The 16,290-nt window shown below is 42.7% G+C and overlaps 1 protein-coding gene across 2 annotated transcripts; it reads right to left on the reverse strand.

Moving 5' to 3' along the window:
* Nucleotides 1-9,128: 9,128 nt before the first annotated feature.
* TRIML1 (tripartite motif family like 1) lies at nt 9,129-16,231 on the reverse strand. 2 transcript variants are annotated; one of them, XM_049631765.1, is made up of 6 exons: nt 15,676-16,231; nt 15,340-15,435; nt 13,940-14,113; nt 12,657-12,679; nt 12,381-12,478; nt 9,129-10,611 (listed from the first exon to the last, which is right to left on the reverse strand). In XM_049631765.1, exons 1-6 carry the CDS (start codon nt 16,099-16,101, stop codon nt 10,061-10,063), a joined length of 1,368 nt encoding a protein of 455 aa, XP_049487722.1. In that variant the 5' UTR covers nt 16,102-16,231; the 3' UTR covers nt 9,129-10,060. The 2 variants fall into 2 exon arrangements, with proteins under 2 accessions (XP_049487722.1, XP_049487721.1); XM_049631764.1 differs by having other exon boundaries at nt 13,940-14,170.
* Nucleotides 16,232-16,290: the final 59 nt, after the last annotated feature.

Below are 16,290 nucleotides of genomic sequence, written 5' to 3' on the forward strand. Positions count from 1 at the left end.
CAGTATGTCCAAAACTGGTTTTATCTTTTCTCCTCACCCCTTTTTTGTTAATATGGGTACTCCAGGAAGCAGACGCCAAAGATAATTAAATGTGCAGGAATTTTATGAGGAATGCTGATGAGGCCAATAGTATGCAGATAATTATTCATCAACTAGGTCTCTATGAGAAAAAGACCTGATTTGTAATGTTTGTGTATTACTTGATGTAATCACTCCCACTTTAGCCCGTTTCACACTATCAACATGGTGTCCCTGAACCCCAAGTTGAGAAGAGATGCACTTGATCCTCTTGAGCCAGTCCCAGCCAAGTGGGATCCAGCACACCTCTTTGTAAGGGAAACAGGGAGGGACTCATGCTAAGGCTGCACCTCAAAGTGAAGGAGAGAGGGAAAGAGGGTTGGATAGAAGTTGGGATGTTGGCTTTGGCCAGCCAGAATCGGCCATCAGAGAAATTGGCCATCAGAGGCCTGGCTCATGCAGATGGTGTGATGGATTTCAAAGCTCAGCAACAAGGCCCTTGGTCAATTACACACCCTATGATCGGCGGTCTTCAGGGTACATTCTCATGGACGCCATCCCTTGCAGACTTCTTTCTCCCACTGAAACTTGTTTCTGTATGAATGCTCTTACCTAATAAAGGCTAACCATGGGAACAATGAATTTGATAAAATTGACCAAAAGCATGTAGAAGAAGTCAGTCCATCAATTTTTTAAAAAGCTGTTGTCCAAAATAAGATGATAAATCATAAATGGAAGTGAAAGTAAAGAGTAGTACATAAACCAAATACTGAATAAAATAAGACAAAGGTAAAATCCAGGGAAAGAGCATTTTGCGGAAGACTCATATTGAAATAAAGCAACACACTCATGAACACTTACATTTCCATTTGGAATAACAAGCCCGCATTTAAACGTATACAGGCAGAAGAATTGTGTGCTGTGTATGATATTAAAGTAATGATTCTACTGTGTGGACTTGTCAAATACTACTTTAATTTATTGAGTTGAAGAAATGAACCCACATGAATTTTTGTTAATTAGAAAATAGAAAGCTTTAAAATGAAAGTCGAACAGAATCCTGTTCTTCCCCTTTCCTATTCAGGTCCTAGTCTCCAGCTTTGTTGTGATGGACATTTTGATGCATCTCGTAGATCCCTCAGCACAGAAAAATCTCACTGTCCTTATTGCTGGGAGTATCATGGACAGATAGGCTACGGCCATCTTCAAGAAATGGCTCAGCAGCAGAAAGCCACCTAGCTCAAGGGCACTCCTATGCAGTGACACATCACATCAATGGCAGTGCATAAAGCCTGAGCCAACTCAGTCTGACTCCAGATGACTCTAGTCTAAAAGGCCATTTTAGCTCCAGCATTCCTCCTGTGCATGGCCAAGGCAGCCTGACACTGGGCTTGCATTCACCTAGACTTCCTCCTTTGCATATTTCTGCTTCCTTCCCCTCCATTGAAAATGCCTTAATAAGATTCAGAGAAGCAGAGAGCAGAATGCTGGTTGCATGGCCTGAGAGAGGGGGAAAAGAGGAGTTGCTAATCAGCAAGTATAAAGCTTCAGCTATATAAGATGGATAAGTTCTAGGGGTCTGCTGTGCAACATCATGCCTATGCTTAACAACAGTGTATTGGACACTGAAAAGTCTCTTGTTGTGTTCTTACCATAACAAAAATAAAAGGAAAAAAGGAAAGAAAGAAACAAACAGGGAAATAGGGGTATTTTACAAGAGAACTCATGGAAACATGTAATTTCACCACTTGGAAAATAAAATTCATGGTTTTAATACTGGAAGAAAGAGAAGGAAGGAAGGAAGGAAGGAAGGAAGGAAGGAAGGAAGGAAGGAAGGGAGAGAGAAAAGGGGAAGGAAGTAGGGAAGGAAGAAGGGAAGGAAGGAAGAAGGAAAGGAAGAGTCTTCATCTCCACTGCATGTCCTAAAAAAATAAGGAACCCTCATGCAAAACTCCTACTCAGCATCTGCTCCTGCAGACGAGGACCCAATCTGCAATAAAAGGCAGCCACTTATTTGAAAGTTTTTACTGAAGTACAATTTACATACAGAAATTAGACATATAAATTTCCCGTTCAATGTATTTTCACAAACGGAACTCAAGATGTAATCAAATAAGCACAGAACATTTCCAGCACCTCAAAAGAGACAACAGTTTCACAGTTACTCTTTAAAATGTCTAATAAAATTTTAACTGAGTGTAACAGTTTTTCAGATGCATGCAAAGAGAAGAAAGGAAAAACCTTACATTATTTCCTAAGATAGTGCGCAGACCATAAACAAAAAAGAGATTTAGACTTTAAATGCAAAGCTTAGAGTGTTGTACGCAGTATCATATTGTTCTCAATATTTATATTACTTAAAACTGACTTTTGACTGATGCCCATTAATATAAAAGGGCTAGTTATACAATAAATAGGATGTATGTAGAAGCAGCGTGAATCCCTCCTGATGAGCCTTGAGAGCTCTCTGACTTCTTCTGCAGGAAAGCAGATGTGTGTTGGGGCAAAATCACCAAACATCAGTCTGGCCCTGCTCTGTGCATTCAGCAGCTCTTCTCATCTTTTACGCCCGCCCCCCAACTGCAGAAACAGAGTCCAAGAAACCCCTGATGAGATTCTCTTCCCGAAGCAGGTTTACAGAGCCCATTCTTCATTTCCAAGAAACCGGAGAATTGGAAGATGAGCACCGAGGAAGACAGAGTGATAACTTGAAGGGGAGGGCACACTTTGAAGTCAAGAAGGGGGGCAGAGAAGAGACTCTGAGGAGAAACTCAGCTTTCCCCAGGACTCTCCCTACACCCCCCCCCCTCACCACACGTACCACACGTCACACACCACATACGCTGCATACCATATACACACACACACACACACAGCACACAACACACACATCACACACATACACAGCTCACGCCCCCATACACATACATACCTACCTAACATACCACATACAACATACCACACCCCCACACACACATTCACACTCCTCACACAGTGGGAAATCTGTCTCTTCTGAGCACCCTGGACGTTTGTTTCCCATCTGGATGGTGCCAGAAGACTCAGGCACTCTGTGAAGAGAGGCTGCCCCTCACCAAAATGAAGTCAAACAATACTGGGGGAGGAAGAACTTCCTTTTGAAGAACCTGTGCATCCACCATCATTGTCTAAAAGCACGACCCAGAAAGACAATACCGGCTCGGAATGCTGTGACTTACAATTCACAAGAGTTTAGAATTTGAATCATCAACTGGAAGAGTCAGTGAGTTAAATAGGAGGCAATATTTGAAATGCTCAAGAATTTTTAGGAAAACTTCCTAAGGGATAAGGAGTGAGATCTGGAATTAGGAATGCAAAGGACCAGCAATATGCTTTGAGGTAGAGTTTCCATCAAGATTAGGACCTCAAGGGCAAGAAGGCAAGTAGGAAAAGGCAGTCTTCTGAACTCAGATATTCTAAGCCCATGGTCAGAACTGTAGGAAATGGAGCCGCAGAAGGCAGTATTCAAAAGTCCAGAGTCTGGCTAACGGAGATGCCAGAGCTTAGGAAGGACCTATTCATGATTAGCATCTATTGCGCGGTTATCCCTTGAATTAGGCGGTGTTCTAAACACACGTGTTCTGCCATTTGCTGCAACAGTCCCGTGAGGCAGGTAGGCTGCCAGCCCCATGTTGCCGACGAGGACAGTGAGGCCCGGGGTAGTACGCACCCTGCCCAGGGCCGTACAGTTAGGAAGTGGTGTAGCCAATATGCGAACGTAGGAGGCCTGGCTTTATTGCCCCTGTCTTTTGTACTTGCATCCTGCTAACCCAGAGGCAGACACACCATGAAAATAGGTAAACTGCAGCTTATTGTCAGAGACCCTCTAAGACCCCCGGACCTAATGTTAGACTTTGTAACTTTTTTTTTTTTTTTTACGTTTATTTATTTTTTTGAGACAGAGAGAGACAGAGCATGAACGGGGGAGGGGCAGAGAGAGAGGGAGACACAGAATCGGAAGCAGGCTCCAGGCTCCGAGCCATCAGCCCAGAGCCTGACGCGGGGCTCGAACTCACAGACCGCGAGATCGTGACCTGGCTGAAGTCGGACGCTTAACCGACTGCGCCACCCAGGTGCCCCTAGACTTTGTAACTTTTTATCATTTTGTCTTAAAGATCACTCCCCTCATCTGTATAAGCTTCAGGCCTTGCAAAAGCGGGTTCCTTCCTGCCAGCTGTCAATAGGAAAGCTGTTAACAGGAAATTCCAGGTAAGTGAGTCATTTATCACAGTCAGGTTATTTATAGATGCCTACAGTGGGGGAGGGGCAATGCTTCCCAAACTTCTCCATGTTGTGACACACATCTAACATGTTTTTATAAGGCTTTCTATGTTTATAACATGTTTTTATGATTTTTTAAAAACACATCTAACATGTTTTAAAAGGAAGAAGATATTCACAGCTGGTGGTGACTACTCCAAGCCTCGCCCAAAGGCTAACATACCAGGCTGTGTCTAGAACACCTGTAATCTATTGGAAGAACATTGAGCATCGCCGTCCTTCTGGGTGCAGTGCTCCGAGTGCTGGCAGAGCTAATGATTAGCCAAGTTCTTACCAGGGCCTCAGAGCCCAGAGTAAAGGTGTGAGGTTCCCAAGGAATGAATGTGAGATTACCACTTTAGTTTTTGTTTTTATTAAGTTCCTATTCATATTATATGCATTTATTTTGTAAGTTTTTATTTTAATTCCAGGTAATTAACAGTGTTAAATTAGTTTCAGGTGTACAATATAGTGATTCTACAATTCCATACACCACCCAGTGCTCATCTCGGCAAGACTCCTTCATCTCCATCATCTATTTAACCTGACTTCCCACCTACCTCCCCTTTGGTAACCATCAGTTTGTTCTCTATAATTAAGAGTCTGTTTCCTGATTTGTTTCTTTTTTCCTCTTTGTTCATTTGTTTCTTAAATTCCCCATATGAGTGAAATCATATGGTATTTGTCTTTCTCTGCTGACCTACTTTGCTTAACATTATACTCTCTAGCTCCATTCAGGTTGTTGCAAATGGCAAGATCTCGTTGTTTTTTAAGACTGAATAATATTCCATTGTGTGTGTGTGTGTGTGTGTGTGTGTGTGTGTGTGTGTGTACTTGAGCTGCTTCCATAATTTGGCTCTTATAAACAATGCTTTTATGAAGGTTGGAGTGCATGTATCTTTGAATTAGTGTTCTTTTATTCTTTGGGTAAATACCTGGTAGTGTGATTGCTGGATCATAGGGTAGTTCTATTTTTATAATTTTAATATTAATTTACTTTTAGGGATACCTTGGTGGTTCATTCGATTAAGTGTCCCACTCTTGATTTCGGCTCAGGTCATGACCTCAGCCAGGGTGGTGGGATTGAGCTCCGAGCGTCCAGCTCTGTGCTGAGTATGGAGCCTGCTTAGGATTCTCCCTCTCCCTCTTTGTACTTCACCCCTCCCTCCCTCTCTCTCTCTCAAAACAATACACAAAATATAATTTACTGTTAAAATTAGGTAATATATATTCACAAGTGTGAAGGTCAAAAGGACTTTCATGAAAGATAAAAAAACAATCCATAGATCTAGGTTTTCTTTTTCTTCAATTGAATTTTATGTTAACACTTTTCCCCTAAAATAGTGACACCTACCTTAAAAATATTTCAAAGATTTTGGTGCCAATGTTTTCCATATTCCACACAAGTTTTCTGTGGCTCTTCTGTCCCCTTTATTACAAATTGCAAAATTGACATATTGTGGGGTGCCTGGATGGCTCAGTCGGTTGGAAGTCCGACTTTGGCTCAGGTCATGATCTCATAGCTCATGGGTTCGAACTTCACGTTGGGCTCTGTCCTGAAAGCTCAGAGCCTGGAGCCTGCTTTGGATTCTGTGTCTCCCTCTGTCTCTGCTCCTCCCCGGCTCTCTCTCTCTCACATACATACACACACACACTCTCTCTCTCTCTCTCTCTCTCTCTCTCTCTCAAAAATAAATAAACATTAAAAAAATTTTTAATTGACATATTGTGTGAATTGAGGAAAAGGAAGGTGGGGGGAGACTAACAAAAATTCATCATACACCATGGATTAATTGTTTTTCTGTGTTCTGACATAATCATCATAACACATAGCTATTTTTCATATCTTTGAGAAAACAAAGGCTCAGAGAGTTAAAAGAATTTGTCAAAGTGGGAAACAGTTACCTTAAGGTAAAGTTGAATGTTCCAGCTAAGGGCTGTGTATTTCAAAGCCCAAGCACTACCGCCCAGTTTCTCCCAGGGTAGGTTTTTGTTTTTGTTTTGTTTTTTAAATAAATGCAGTGCTTCTGGCAAGACCATAGGGCAGGGGGAAACATGTTCTCTCACTTGTCTCAAAACGGTGTGTCTGCATCTTCAGTGTGGAAATGCCAGTGAGTAAAACCTTCCAGACTACCTGCCGTGCACATAAAACTTCTGTAGGGGAGTGTATAACCTGCAAACATGCCCACAGGATCCACAGGCGGCTCTCCTGCCTGCAGGAGACATTGGTGAATAATTAGAGATACACCCAGAGGTTTATGTACATGCGCATTCATCGTGGTGTCGTTTATAATAGCTACCAGTGGAGAACAATCCAAATGTCCCAGTGGGGGAATGATTAAATAAATTAGGGACATTCATATAATGAAATCTTACTGCCATTAAAAATCATAGTTTCCAAGACAATTGCATTTAATGCATGATCCTTTATTATTCCTGGATACTGGAAGACAGCTATAACGAACACTACAAGGCTAATTAGGAAACTTTTAATATGGACTACTTACCAAATAATATCGTTTATTAAATGTTTGTATGATAGATGTAATTTAACAAAATATGCTAATTCTTAGAAAATACATGCTTATATATTTAGGGATGAAAAAGTCTTATTCTTAAGAAATATAAGAAAGAAGCTCACAATAGAATATTAAGATAATTAATTTTCATGTTGCTTAAAATATATATGCATAGAAAAAAAACAAAGACTAGAAAGACACACACCATAATATAAGCATTGGTAATCTCTGTATAGTGAGATCCTATGCAATTTTTAAAATTTTAGCCTTTGTACATTTTATCATTCTTCAATTTTCCTACCAGGGCCTACTATTATTCTGTTCCCACACCTTTAAGGTATATGCACAGGGAGAAATTCAAGAGTAGAGAAAGGTTGATTGGGCACATCGCTGACTTAAGTCAGTAAAAGGGCCTAGTAAAGCAATCCAAAGTAAAATAAGGTGCCCAAGTAGGTACTGGGAGCATAATAGGTCAAAGTTACATTGTTGGGGGGAGGGGTAATTAGGGCAGGAGGGTATATAAAGACCTCATCTGAAGAGCTAAAGGAGTTTTACTGGTAAATTAGATCTCAGGGCAAAAGATGTATAATATTTTATTTTTAAGGTACTCTAGGACAAGTCAAGACAATTTTTTAAAAATGAAGAAATCAAATTGCAACCTTGTATGGAAGATCATTCTTGATGTCCTCTGCCCTCACAACTTGACATACCCCTTCTCCTCTACCTCATGTCTAGAGAGGGAAATGGTCATGTTTCTGGATTCCATTTTGGCAATGTGCACGACAAGAGGCTACTTGTGACTTGCTAGCCCCCTGGGGAAATTTTCCACTCAAGAACGTAGAAGAAAGAGATCTGGGAAGGAGAGAAAGAGTCAATAGAAGAGACAACAGGATAGCTTGAGTATCGGTCCCATGTGGGACACCATTCACATTTAAGAAAATGTCTGACAGATGTTCAAAGGCTGAGGCACAGAAGAGACCAGACCCTGGTCTCATACAAGGGGATGAGTTTGCCAAGCAAGGGAGTGCACCTCTCAGTTGCTCATTCCACCCACTCTCCCTCCCATCCCCATCACCACATCTGTTTGGTGTGGAGTTTATATCCAGAAGCGTTGGGTGAAAATGCTTTTGCAACTTTTTCATGGTTGTTTATGCAAAGTCAGCAGAGTAAGAATAGTATAGATTCAATCTTCCCCACACAGGTGACCAGTGGCAGGCCCAGGGCAGACAATGATCCACATGGGATGACTTTGCCAGAGGAGAAAAAGTAGGCTGTTTTCCTTGATAATACCAGCCCCTTTGGGACAAAGGGAAAGAAAAGGAGCTATTACCTTACACCACAATTTAATGTAATGCGTACTAAGTTAAAATATACGACCTTTATATTCATTTATAAAAAATCAATGTGGGGTTTTTTTTGTAATTGAGAAAGCTGTAGACCAAATATATTTGGTGTTTGCTATTCATAATTTGTTCCTTAGCTTTTTGAGGTGATAAATCAAGAAACAAAATTTAATAAAATAAAAAATGGGGAACAGAACAAATTGTTCAAAGAGAGTGTGATTGGTTCTCCATCACTAGAGTTCTTGGACTCTAAGTGTATGTGGTGTCAGGGTGAAAATGCAAAGAGCGAACACAGAGAACAGAAGAGGGCACGATTCGGGACCCAAAGTCTAGTTCAGATCTGCTCCGATGCCTGTGAGGGCACAAGATAAAAATGCATAGGTTTGAAAGAGAAGGCAGATCTAGATGAGTGAGAAAGGTGGATGCCAACCTTACAGTAAACCTAGTTACCTATCCTCTCTCCCTACTTAGCTCCCTCCCTCTGGTTGTCTATGCTAATTAACAGATTCAATTATCAATTTTTCGCCCAACTGAGTCTCTAATTTAAAGACAAAAATCTGTGTTAAACATGTTCCTTAATAATCATGCAGTTGTGTAAGGGTTAAATCCTATCAGTTTTCTTGTCTGCGATTGAAAACATGGGCAGTGACTTCTGTGAGTGGGAAGAGGCAGGAAGGGGTACCCTCTGTGATTGGTGCCATTCTGCAATGCAAGCAAGGAAGGATTCAAACAAACAAAAAACCTGCAGGGACAGAGCACTAAGAATGGGCAGCCAAGAGAAGGTCGGTTCACAGAACTTTCTCCCAAATCCTCACGTGTTGGGATGGAATAAGTAAACTTGATTTCATCTTCCAGTGATTAAAGCCTTTTGCTTATAGCAAGTAGCAAAAACACATAAAATAACCTTATAAAAAATTCAGTAAAGTCATTTGGCACCTATAGCATTGATACATTTATTGAATAGAGACTTTGTTCTGTGATCTTTAAACATATTCACAGAAGGTTCCAGCCTCTTGTGGTTGTGGTAAACAATAAGGATAATGATGATATTGACAACTAAATTTGCAGTATTCTGAACATATAAGCCTTCCCGAGTACAGATACTCCAGGCCCCATGGAATGGAAAGAAAAGCAACTTTTCAGTGGAGGCTGAGTCATGAGTCCCTCTCACCAACCCTGGAAAGGAGAACCCATGCACTTGCTCCCACCCAGAGGAGTCAGTCTTGTCCCAGCATGCAGAGCTCTGCACATAGAACAAAGACATTCAAACAGCAGAGTTCTTAGGGTGCTGGGTAGCTCAGTGAGTTAAGTGTCCAACTTTGGCTCAGGTCATGATCTCACTGTCTATGAGTTCGAGCCCCCCATCAGTCTCTGTGCTGACAGCTCAGAGCCTGGAGCCTGCTTCCGATTCTGTGTCTCCCTCTCTCTCGGCCCCTCCCCCACTCGTGCTCTGTCTTTCGCTCTTTCTCTCTCTCTCAAAAATAAACATTAAAAATATTAAAAATATAAAAAATAGAGTTCTTTAGAGTCAAATAAATAAATACACTCAAAAACATGACATACATTTATAAAACTGGCCTATGACAATGGGATCAGGGATAATAGGGGCTAATTCTTTCTCTACATTTTCAGTGACCAGCATGTATGCGGGACAGTCTAGATAACGAATTTGGTCAAAGACAAGATTTGATCAGCCTTCTATGGTGTTGAAAGTTGATTGTCCAACTTGGCCGTTGATTGTGGCTCAAGTTAACAGAAAGCCTTTTCAGGGGCTTTCCTTTAAGATCACCCAATATTGATAGTGTCAATGCATAAATCATCTTAATTAATAATCATCTGTTGGTCTTAGACCTCATCCTTGGTGAAGGCTCGGGGGCATGTCCCTCAGACATAACTGTTCAGTGAGCAGATGGTAAGAGGGCCCGTGTTCGTCCCTTCATTCGGGAGGCAAGGGGAGAAGATCGGCCTGAGAGCCTCTTGGAAAGAGGCTGGAGGGAAGCTGTAGATGAGGGACTCATCTGTCACGTTGTAGAACGCTATGTGTCCAGACTCGTAGTCTAAGAAAACGCCAACCTTATGCACAGGCTCTCGGACGTGTTGACCTTTTAAAGGTGATGAGACCCAAAGACTATAATCTTCTCCAATTTTTAAGCCTATAAGTGAGAAGAGGTCCCCAGGTGGCTTCGGGAGATTGCCCTTTCGGCTCACGGAGTCCTTGCAAATGCCCACTTCCCACTCGGTCTTGTTGCCCACCTCCACCTCCCAGTAGTGTCTCCCACAGGTGAAGATCTGAGCGCCCAGCACAGTTGCAGACTGGTCAAATCGTTCTGGGTTGTCGGGTAAGTGCTGTCGGATTCCTCCATGTCTCACGCTTTTCAGATCCTCAGACAAGACAAGATAGGCATTGGCTGTAGCTGGATCCAGAGTTATGTCCGCTGCAAGAGGAGAAAAGAATGAACCCCTCTCGCATTCTTGAAAACCCTTTTACATATGTGGAATTTTAATTAAATTCTTAGTTTCCAGTCCTATTTTTAAAAATATGATTTAGGTGAGTGTGGTGAGGAGTTTTGTTTTGCTGAGAACAGAATCTCTGAGCCCTTCTCTCACTGTTTCACAAACACTGAGAGCAAATCTCTGAAAAGAAACAGAAGAGAGTCATGTGGACAGTGATATTTAGCCTGCCTGAGAGGAGAGAGAGAGGAATCGCTGATATAATGGAATGGAATAGAATAGCAGGTTTCTGTTTACAGCATAGCTTTAAAACTCAGAGCTATTTATCCACACGGGGCATACTCTGTCATTTGTATTCAGTTGAGCCAAGGCTCCTTCTGATTCTTCAGTTTGGGTGGGAGAGAAATAGAGGCAGCTATCCTTTCTGGACTTCTCCTTAGGTGCCAACCATTTTCTGTACAATATCTCATTTAATCGTGGCATTTCCCCCACATTGTATTTATTTATTTATTTAATGTTTATTTTTGAGAAAGAGAGACAGAGTATGAGCGGAGGAGGAGCAGAGAGAGAGGGAGACACAGAATCCAAAGCAGGTTCCAGGCTCTGAGCTGTCAGCACAGAGCCCGACACGGGGCTTGACCCAGGGCTCGAACTCACAAACTGCAAGATCATGAACTGAGCCGAAGTCAGTCGCTTGACCAACTGAGCTACCCACGCGTCCTTTCCCAGTTTTACAAAAGTGGAAACTGAGGTTCACAGAGGTTTGGAAACTTGTCCAAGATTACAAAGTTACTGAGTGTTGGAATAGCAATTCCCAGTCAGCATTTTTCATTATGTCATGCTGAAATGCAGCCTCCTGTGAGATTAGTGAAACCACCTGTGACCAGTTGATAAGTACACTGTGAACCAGTGAGAGACCCCTCCTTCCCATCTTCTGAGAGGAGGTCACAGAAGAGGCTTCCAACTTTCAATGGCCTCTCAGACAAGATTAAGTGCCCCTACCATGTAATTTCATACTTTTATTTATAGATAAAATTCTAATCATCACTAATTATTTGAGATTAATGTCTGTCTCCTCAGTTCCACTGAAAGTTCTGTAAAAGCAAAGGCAGGCCTGTCTTATTTATCACTATAAGAAAGCTGAGAGTTTAATAGCATAGCACCAGGTACATAGTTGGCACTTATCAAGTATCTACTGAATCCAAAGCCCGTTAGACCTTCCTCTGAAGGTCAGATTGTCAACAAGATAAAAGTTAAAAATGAAGGCTGAATTCTCTTCACGATAGCTAGCCTAAATATCTAGAGCATTCTAAAAGGATAGCTTGAATGTTGCCTCATTGAGATTAAGAATTTAAGTAGTTTTTACCCTCACAAGAACAGAGGTAGAAATGCAGAAACCCCTGAGGAGGTGTGCGTGTGTGTATGTGTGTGTGCGCGCGCGCGCAAGGCGATGAAATGGACAAAATGGGACAGTACAAACAAACAAAGGAAGTGCCAGGAATCCTTAGAAAACACAGGTAAGCGAACCCTCAATCAAGTGTGCTTCTGTCGGCTCCAGAACCCAGACGGTCTGTGGCCTCAGCCCACCCTGAGGGTTCGCACAGACTCACGGCGCCTTCACTAGAAGCCTGGCACCCAGATGGTGAGTATTCTGTCAGAGGACGCTGCCAAAAAGCTCAATCTTGTATACCCTCGTACACACTGAAGTTCAGTCTGCAAATCCCTGGAGGTTTGACAAACGAGGCTGACTTACTGCTGAATTTTTTTAGCATCTCCCTCATTCCAGTGATGCGGCACAGACTCAGTTCCGTGGCGGCCGCCTCTGGACACTGGAGCAAGAGTGGCTCACTCCTACAAGAGGGCAGAGACAGTCACTCTGTCTGCCCTGCACAGCCCGCAGGACCTGTTGCAAGCTGAGGGTCCAGCTTGATGTTCCCCAACAGCATGGACACTCTCCTCCCCACCCTGACAAACGTAGCAGCAGCACACCCCTGTGTCTCACATAACTGAACACAGACTGGAAACCCACCTTTCCAGTGTTCCTTTCACATCCTGAGGGGAGAAAAGAAAGAGGGTTAGTATCTGTGCCCTTTGATCTCTAACAAAGACAGAATCCATTTGGGATCTAGTCCTTTCTAACTTCACAGAATCCACTTTCCATGGCTGTAGGACACCTTGCGTGGGAGAGCAGGGGGTAGGGGGAAAAAATCCCCAACTTCCTCCAAGGGTGGGTTCCTGTGCACAGGAGAGGGTTCTCCTAATGGCGGGACTCTCTTGTCCGTTCCTCATATCAACACTTGGTCAAGAGAACATGATGCTGACAAAAGAGCCAAACCATCGATCTTGTTATCCGATGCCTCAGGGAGTCAAAGATCAGCAAAAGGGAAGTGGGAGAGCTGGAGTAAGCCTGTGCGCAGTTGGAGTGCGTGCTTTGCTGGAAAATCACTAAGTTAAATAGCATTCTGTGGGGGCATCCGGGAGGCAGAGGTGAAGCAGCAGCTGGCTCACACAGCCCGCGTTTACAAAGGCCCCAGAGAATGCAGTAGTAGCTCCGGGAGGCAACAGAGCAAAGGCAGTGAACAATATGGGCTCAGTACAGAATACTGCGTTTCGACTACATATTAGCTGTTTGATAGGCAAATTACCTAACTGCCAGAGGCCTGAATTATTAAGTAAGAGCTACTGTAAACCCACAGGGTAGATTACAATCACCAAGAGTACATAAAACAGTATTTAACTTCATCAGGTCTCTGTGAAGATGAAATGTAGTGTGCCAGCAGCACCTAGTAAATGCTCATTAAACAAAATAACGAAGCTGAAGTTGCAGACAGGCGGGCACAGCAGAAAATGGAGTCATCCTCAGGCTTGGTTTGGATAGCTGTTCTACTGGGTTTTGTTTTTCTCTGCCTCTTCAGGACTGTCTTTATACTATGGAACATTAATTCTTTTTTTTAAATGTTTATTTGTTTTTGAGAGACAAAGAGAGAGCACAAGCAGGGGAGGGGCAGAGAGAGAGGGAGAGACAGAATCAGAAGCAGTCTCCAGGCCGCAAGCTGTCAACACAGAGCCCAACGTGGGGCTCCAACCCATGAACCATGAGATCATGACTTGAGCCAAAGTCGGATACTCAACGGACTAAGCCACCCAGGCACCCCTCGAACATTAATTCTTTAGGAAAACTATGTTGGGGCTAGAACTTAGTTTTTTGGGTAAATAAACACTTATTTTTGCATGGCTTGAAATATTATGGGCTACGACATGTTGTTGTTGTTGTTGTTGTTATTGTGGCATTGATTTTCCCAGTAGTCTTACCTCAAAAGATTCTAAAGTGGAGCGCTGACAGGTGGACTCTATCTGCTCAATCATCTTGCTTAGGCTTCTTATTTGCTGGGTCAGCTTGATCTCATTGTCCCTCAACTTCTTCATGTTCTCCCTTTCCTCCTTTTCCAGTAACTGGAGCTGTAGTTGTTCCTCCTCCTTCAAAAACTGGCGCATTTTTACATATTCTGACACAACAACCTGCTTACAGGCCTTTGTCTCTTCCTGCCATCCACACACACGCATGCATGCACACACACACGGGAGCAATATAATAAAGTTAGTGACAGAAATGCCTGTGCAGACTTTTAGTCCTAGCAAAGGCCTAGAGTTCCACTGTGACACATAACCCATATTCTATTAAGTAGTTGGGGGGCTAGTGTGATATTTTAGGGGGTATGTGTGCTATAGATACAGTAGCAAACAAAACCAAAATGTCTATTCCCAGGAGACTGTCATTCTAGTGGGGGAAAAAATATAAACAACAACTATGATAGGTGGTGATCCATACCACACTTTAAAAAAAAAAAAAAAGCAAAATTGGGGCACCCGGGTGGCTCAGTCAGTTAAGCATCTGACTTCAGCTCAGGTCATGATCTCGCCATCTGTGAGTTCGAGCCCCATGTTGGGCTCTGTGCTGTCGTTCAGAGCCTGGAGCTTGCTTTGGATTCTGTGTCTCCCTCTGCCTCTGCTCCTCCCCCCTCACACTCTCTCAAAAAATGAATAAATGTTAAAAAAAAATTTATAAAGCAAGGGCAAAAATATGAAAAAAAACTGTATATTCATTTATTTAATAAATATCCAATGAAAGCAGATATAGGATCACATCCTAGAGATAGAGATACACATCACAAATACTCCGCTTTGAGAACTCCATTTATTGGGAGAATCAGATACATTTTTAAATATCTGACTCAACATTTAGGTCTTTGCAAGACAGCTCACGTTCAATTCTGTGACTAACTCAAGCTTTTGTTTAGGCGTACTAAACCAAACTATTATTTGGCTTTTATTTTATCTTTTTTTTTTTTTCACTTTCTTTTTACCCCAAAGCATTTGAGCTATTCCTTTTTATTGATTTTTGATCCTCTATTGTCTGTAACTTGTAATTTTAAATAATTATCATCAGAGCCATAATAGAGGTAGCCACCAAGTTGTATAGGTGTATCCAGAAGAAAAGAAAATAAGCAGGCCTGGGGATGGGGAAATTGTTTGAAGTGACTCTTGGGATTCCCAGGTGGACAAGCAGAGGTACACAGCCCAAAGTAAAGGCACTGCATATTGTAGGACAGGGATTGGAAAATTTGGTCTTTTTCGCCTGGTATTTCACTAGGTATCCCTTTAGTCTCCCTCATAGAACATATACGAGATCCAAAAGTAAGACAGATACTGACCTTGCACAGTGTTACTCTCTCCTTCTCATGGGATAATACAACCTGAGTTTCCTTTTTCTTTTTACGCAAAAGATTTAAGATTTCCTGGAGTTTCTCCTGCAATAGAAACAAATTCTCTGTGGCAAATGAGCAGAGCACCGGGTTGTGAAGACTTGAGGACCAATAAAAATATGATGAGCGGGACCTAACACAAGGAGTGAAGCAGGATCCACGCCAAGTTTGGGGTCTGGTGCCTGGAGACCAGGACCCGTGATTGTCACCAATAGAGAAGATTATGGGCATAAGTGATGGAACGTGATTTGTGTTCTGAGATTTATATTGAGCAGCCAATCTTACTTTGTGACGCTCCTCAGCCTCACTGGAGGGATACAATCTGTTTATTCCATGACACTGGGTTGAGAAAGCGTTTACACCCTGCTGCTCATCAGAAAAAGCCTTAGCGACTGCCAGCATTCTCCCAGAGCTGCCTTGTCCGCCCTCGCTCTGCAGCACCTGGGATCGGAGCTGTTTGCCGATGCCAGCCAGCCTCCCCAGACGCTCATTGGGCTGGAAGTGTGGACTCTCCAAGGCCCTCCAGCACTCAGGACAAGATAAAGGAGTACTGTGTTCCTCCCAGCTCCTCAGGAGACACACCAGACAAAAGCTGTGCCCACACTCAGTGGTCACCGGGCTGGTGAAATAGTCCAAGCAGATGAAACAGGTCAGTTCTTCCCTGAGATTCTCCATCAAATCTGCTGTAGACATTTTTACAAAGAAAGACATCAAGGCAAGGTGCTGCCTCTATTCCGGGATTAGAAAAGTCCTCCCTGAGGTTCTATTGTTTTGAGTAACAGGTGGGTGATCAGTTTCTATGTTGTTAATACGAAAAACTCTTAACTCTCCTCTGTGCCTGATTTCACCAGTTGACACATACTCTCCCAACAAAAGGCCAATTATGACTTAACGTGGAAC

This window comes from Panthera uncia, chromosome B1 (assembly GCF_023721935.1).
Source record: "Panthera uncia isolate 11264 chromosome B1, Puncia_PCG_1.0, whole genome shotgun sequence".
NCBI classification, from domain to species: Eukaryota; Metazoa; Chordata; class Mammalia; order Carnivora; family Felidae; genus Panthera; species Panthera uncia.

Bases quoted from the DNA above. Each gene is read 5' to 3' on its own strand.
- TRIML1 (XM_049631764.1), bottom strand. From the start codon at position 16,101: ATGTCTTTCTTTGTAAAAATGTCTACAGCAGATTTGATGGAGAATCTC. The intron at 12,680-13,939 runs GTAAGACTACTG...TTCTCCCCTCAG, and splicing joins CCACTTTAGAATCTTTTGAG to GATGTGAAAGGAACACTGGA. The intron at 10,612-12,380 runs GTAAGTCAGCCT...CTCCTCTTGCAG, and splicing joins GATGCTAAAAAAATTCAGCA to CGGACATAACTCTGGATCCA.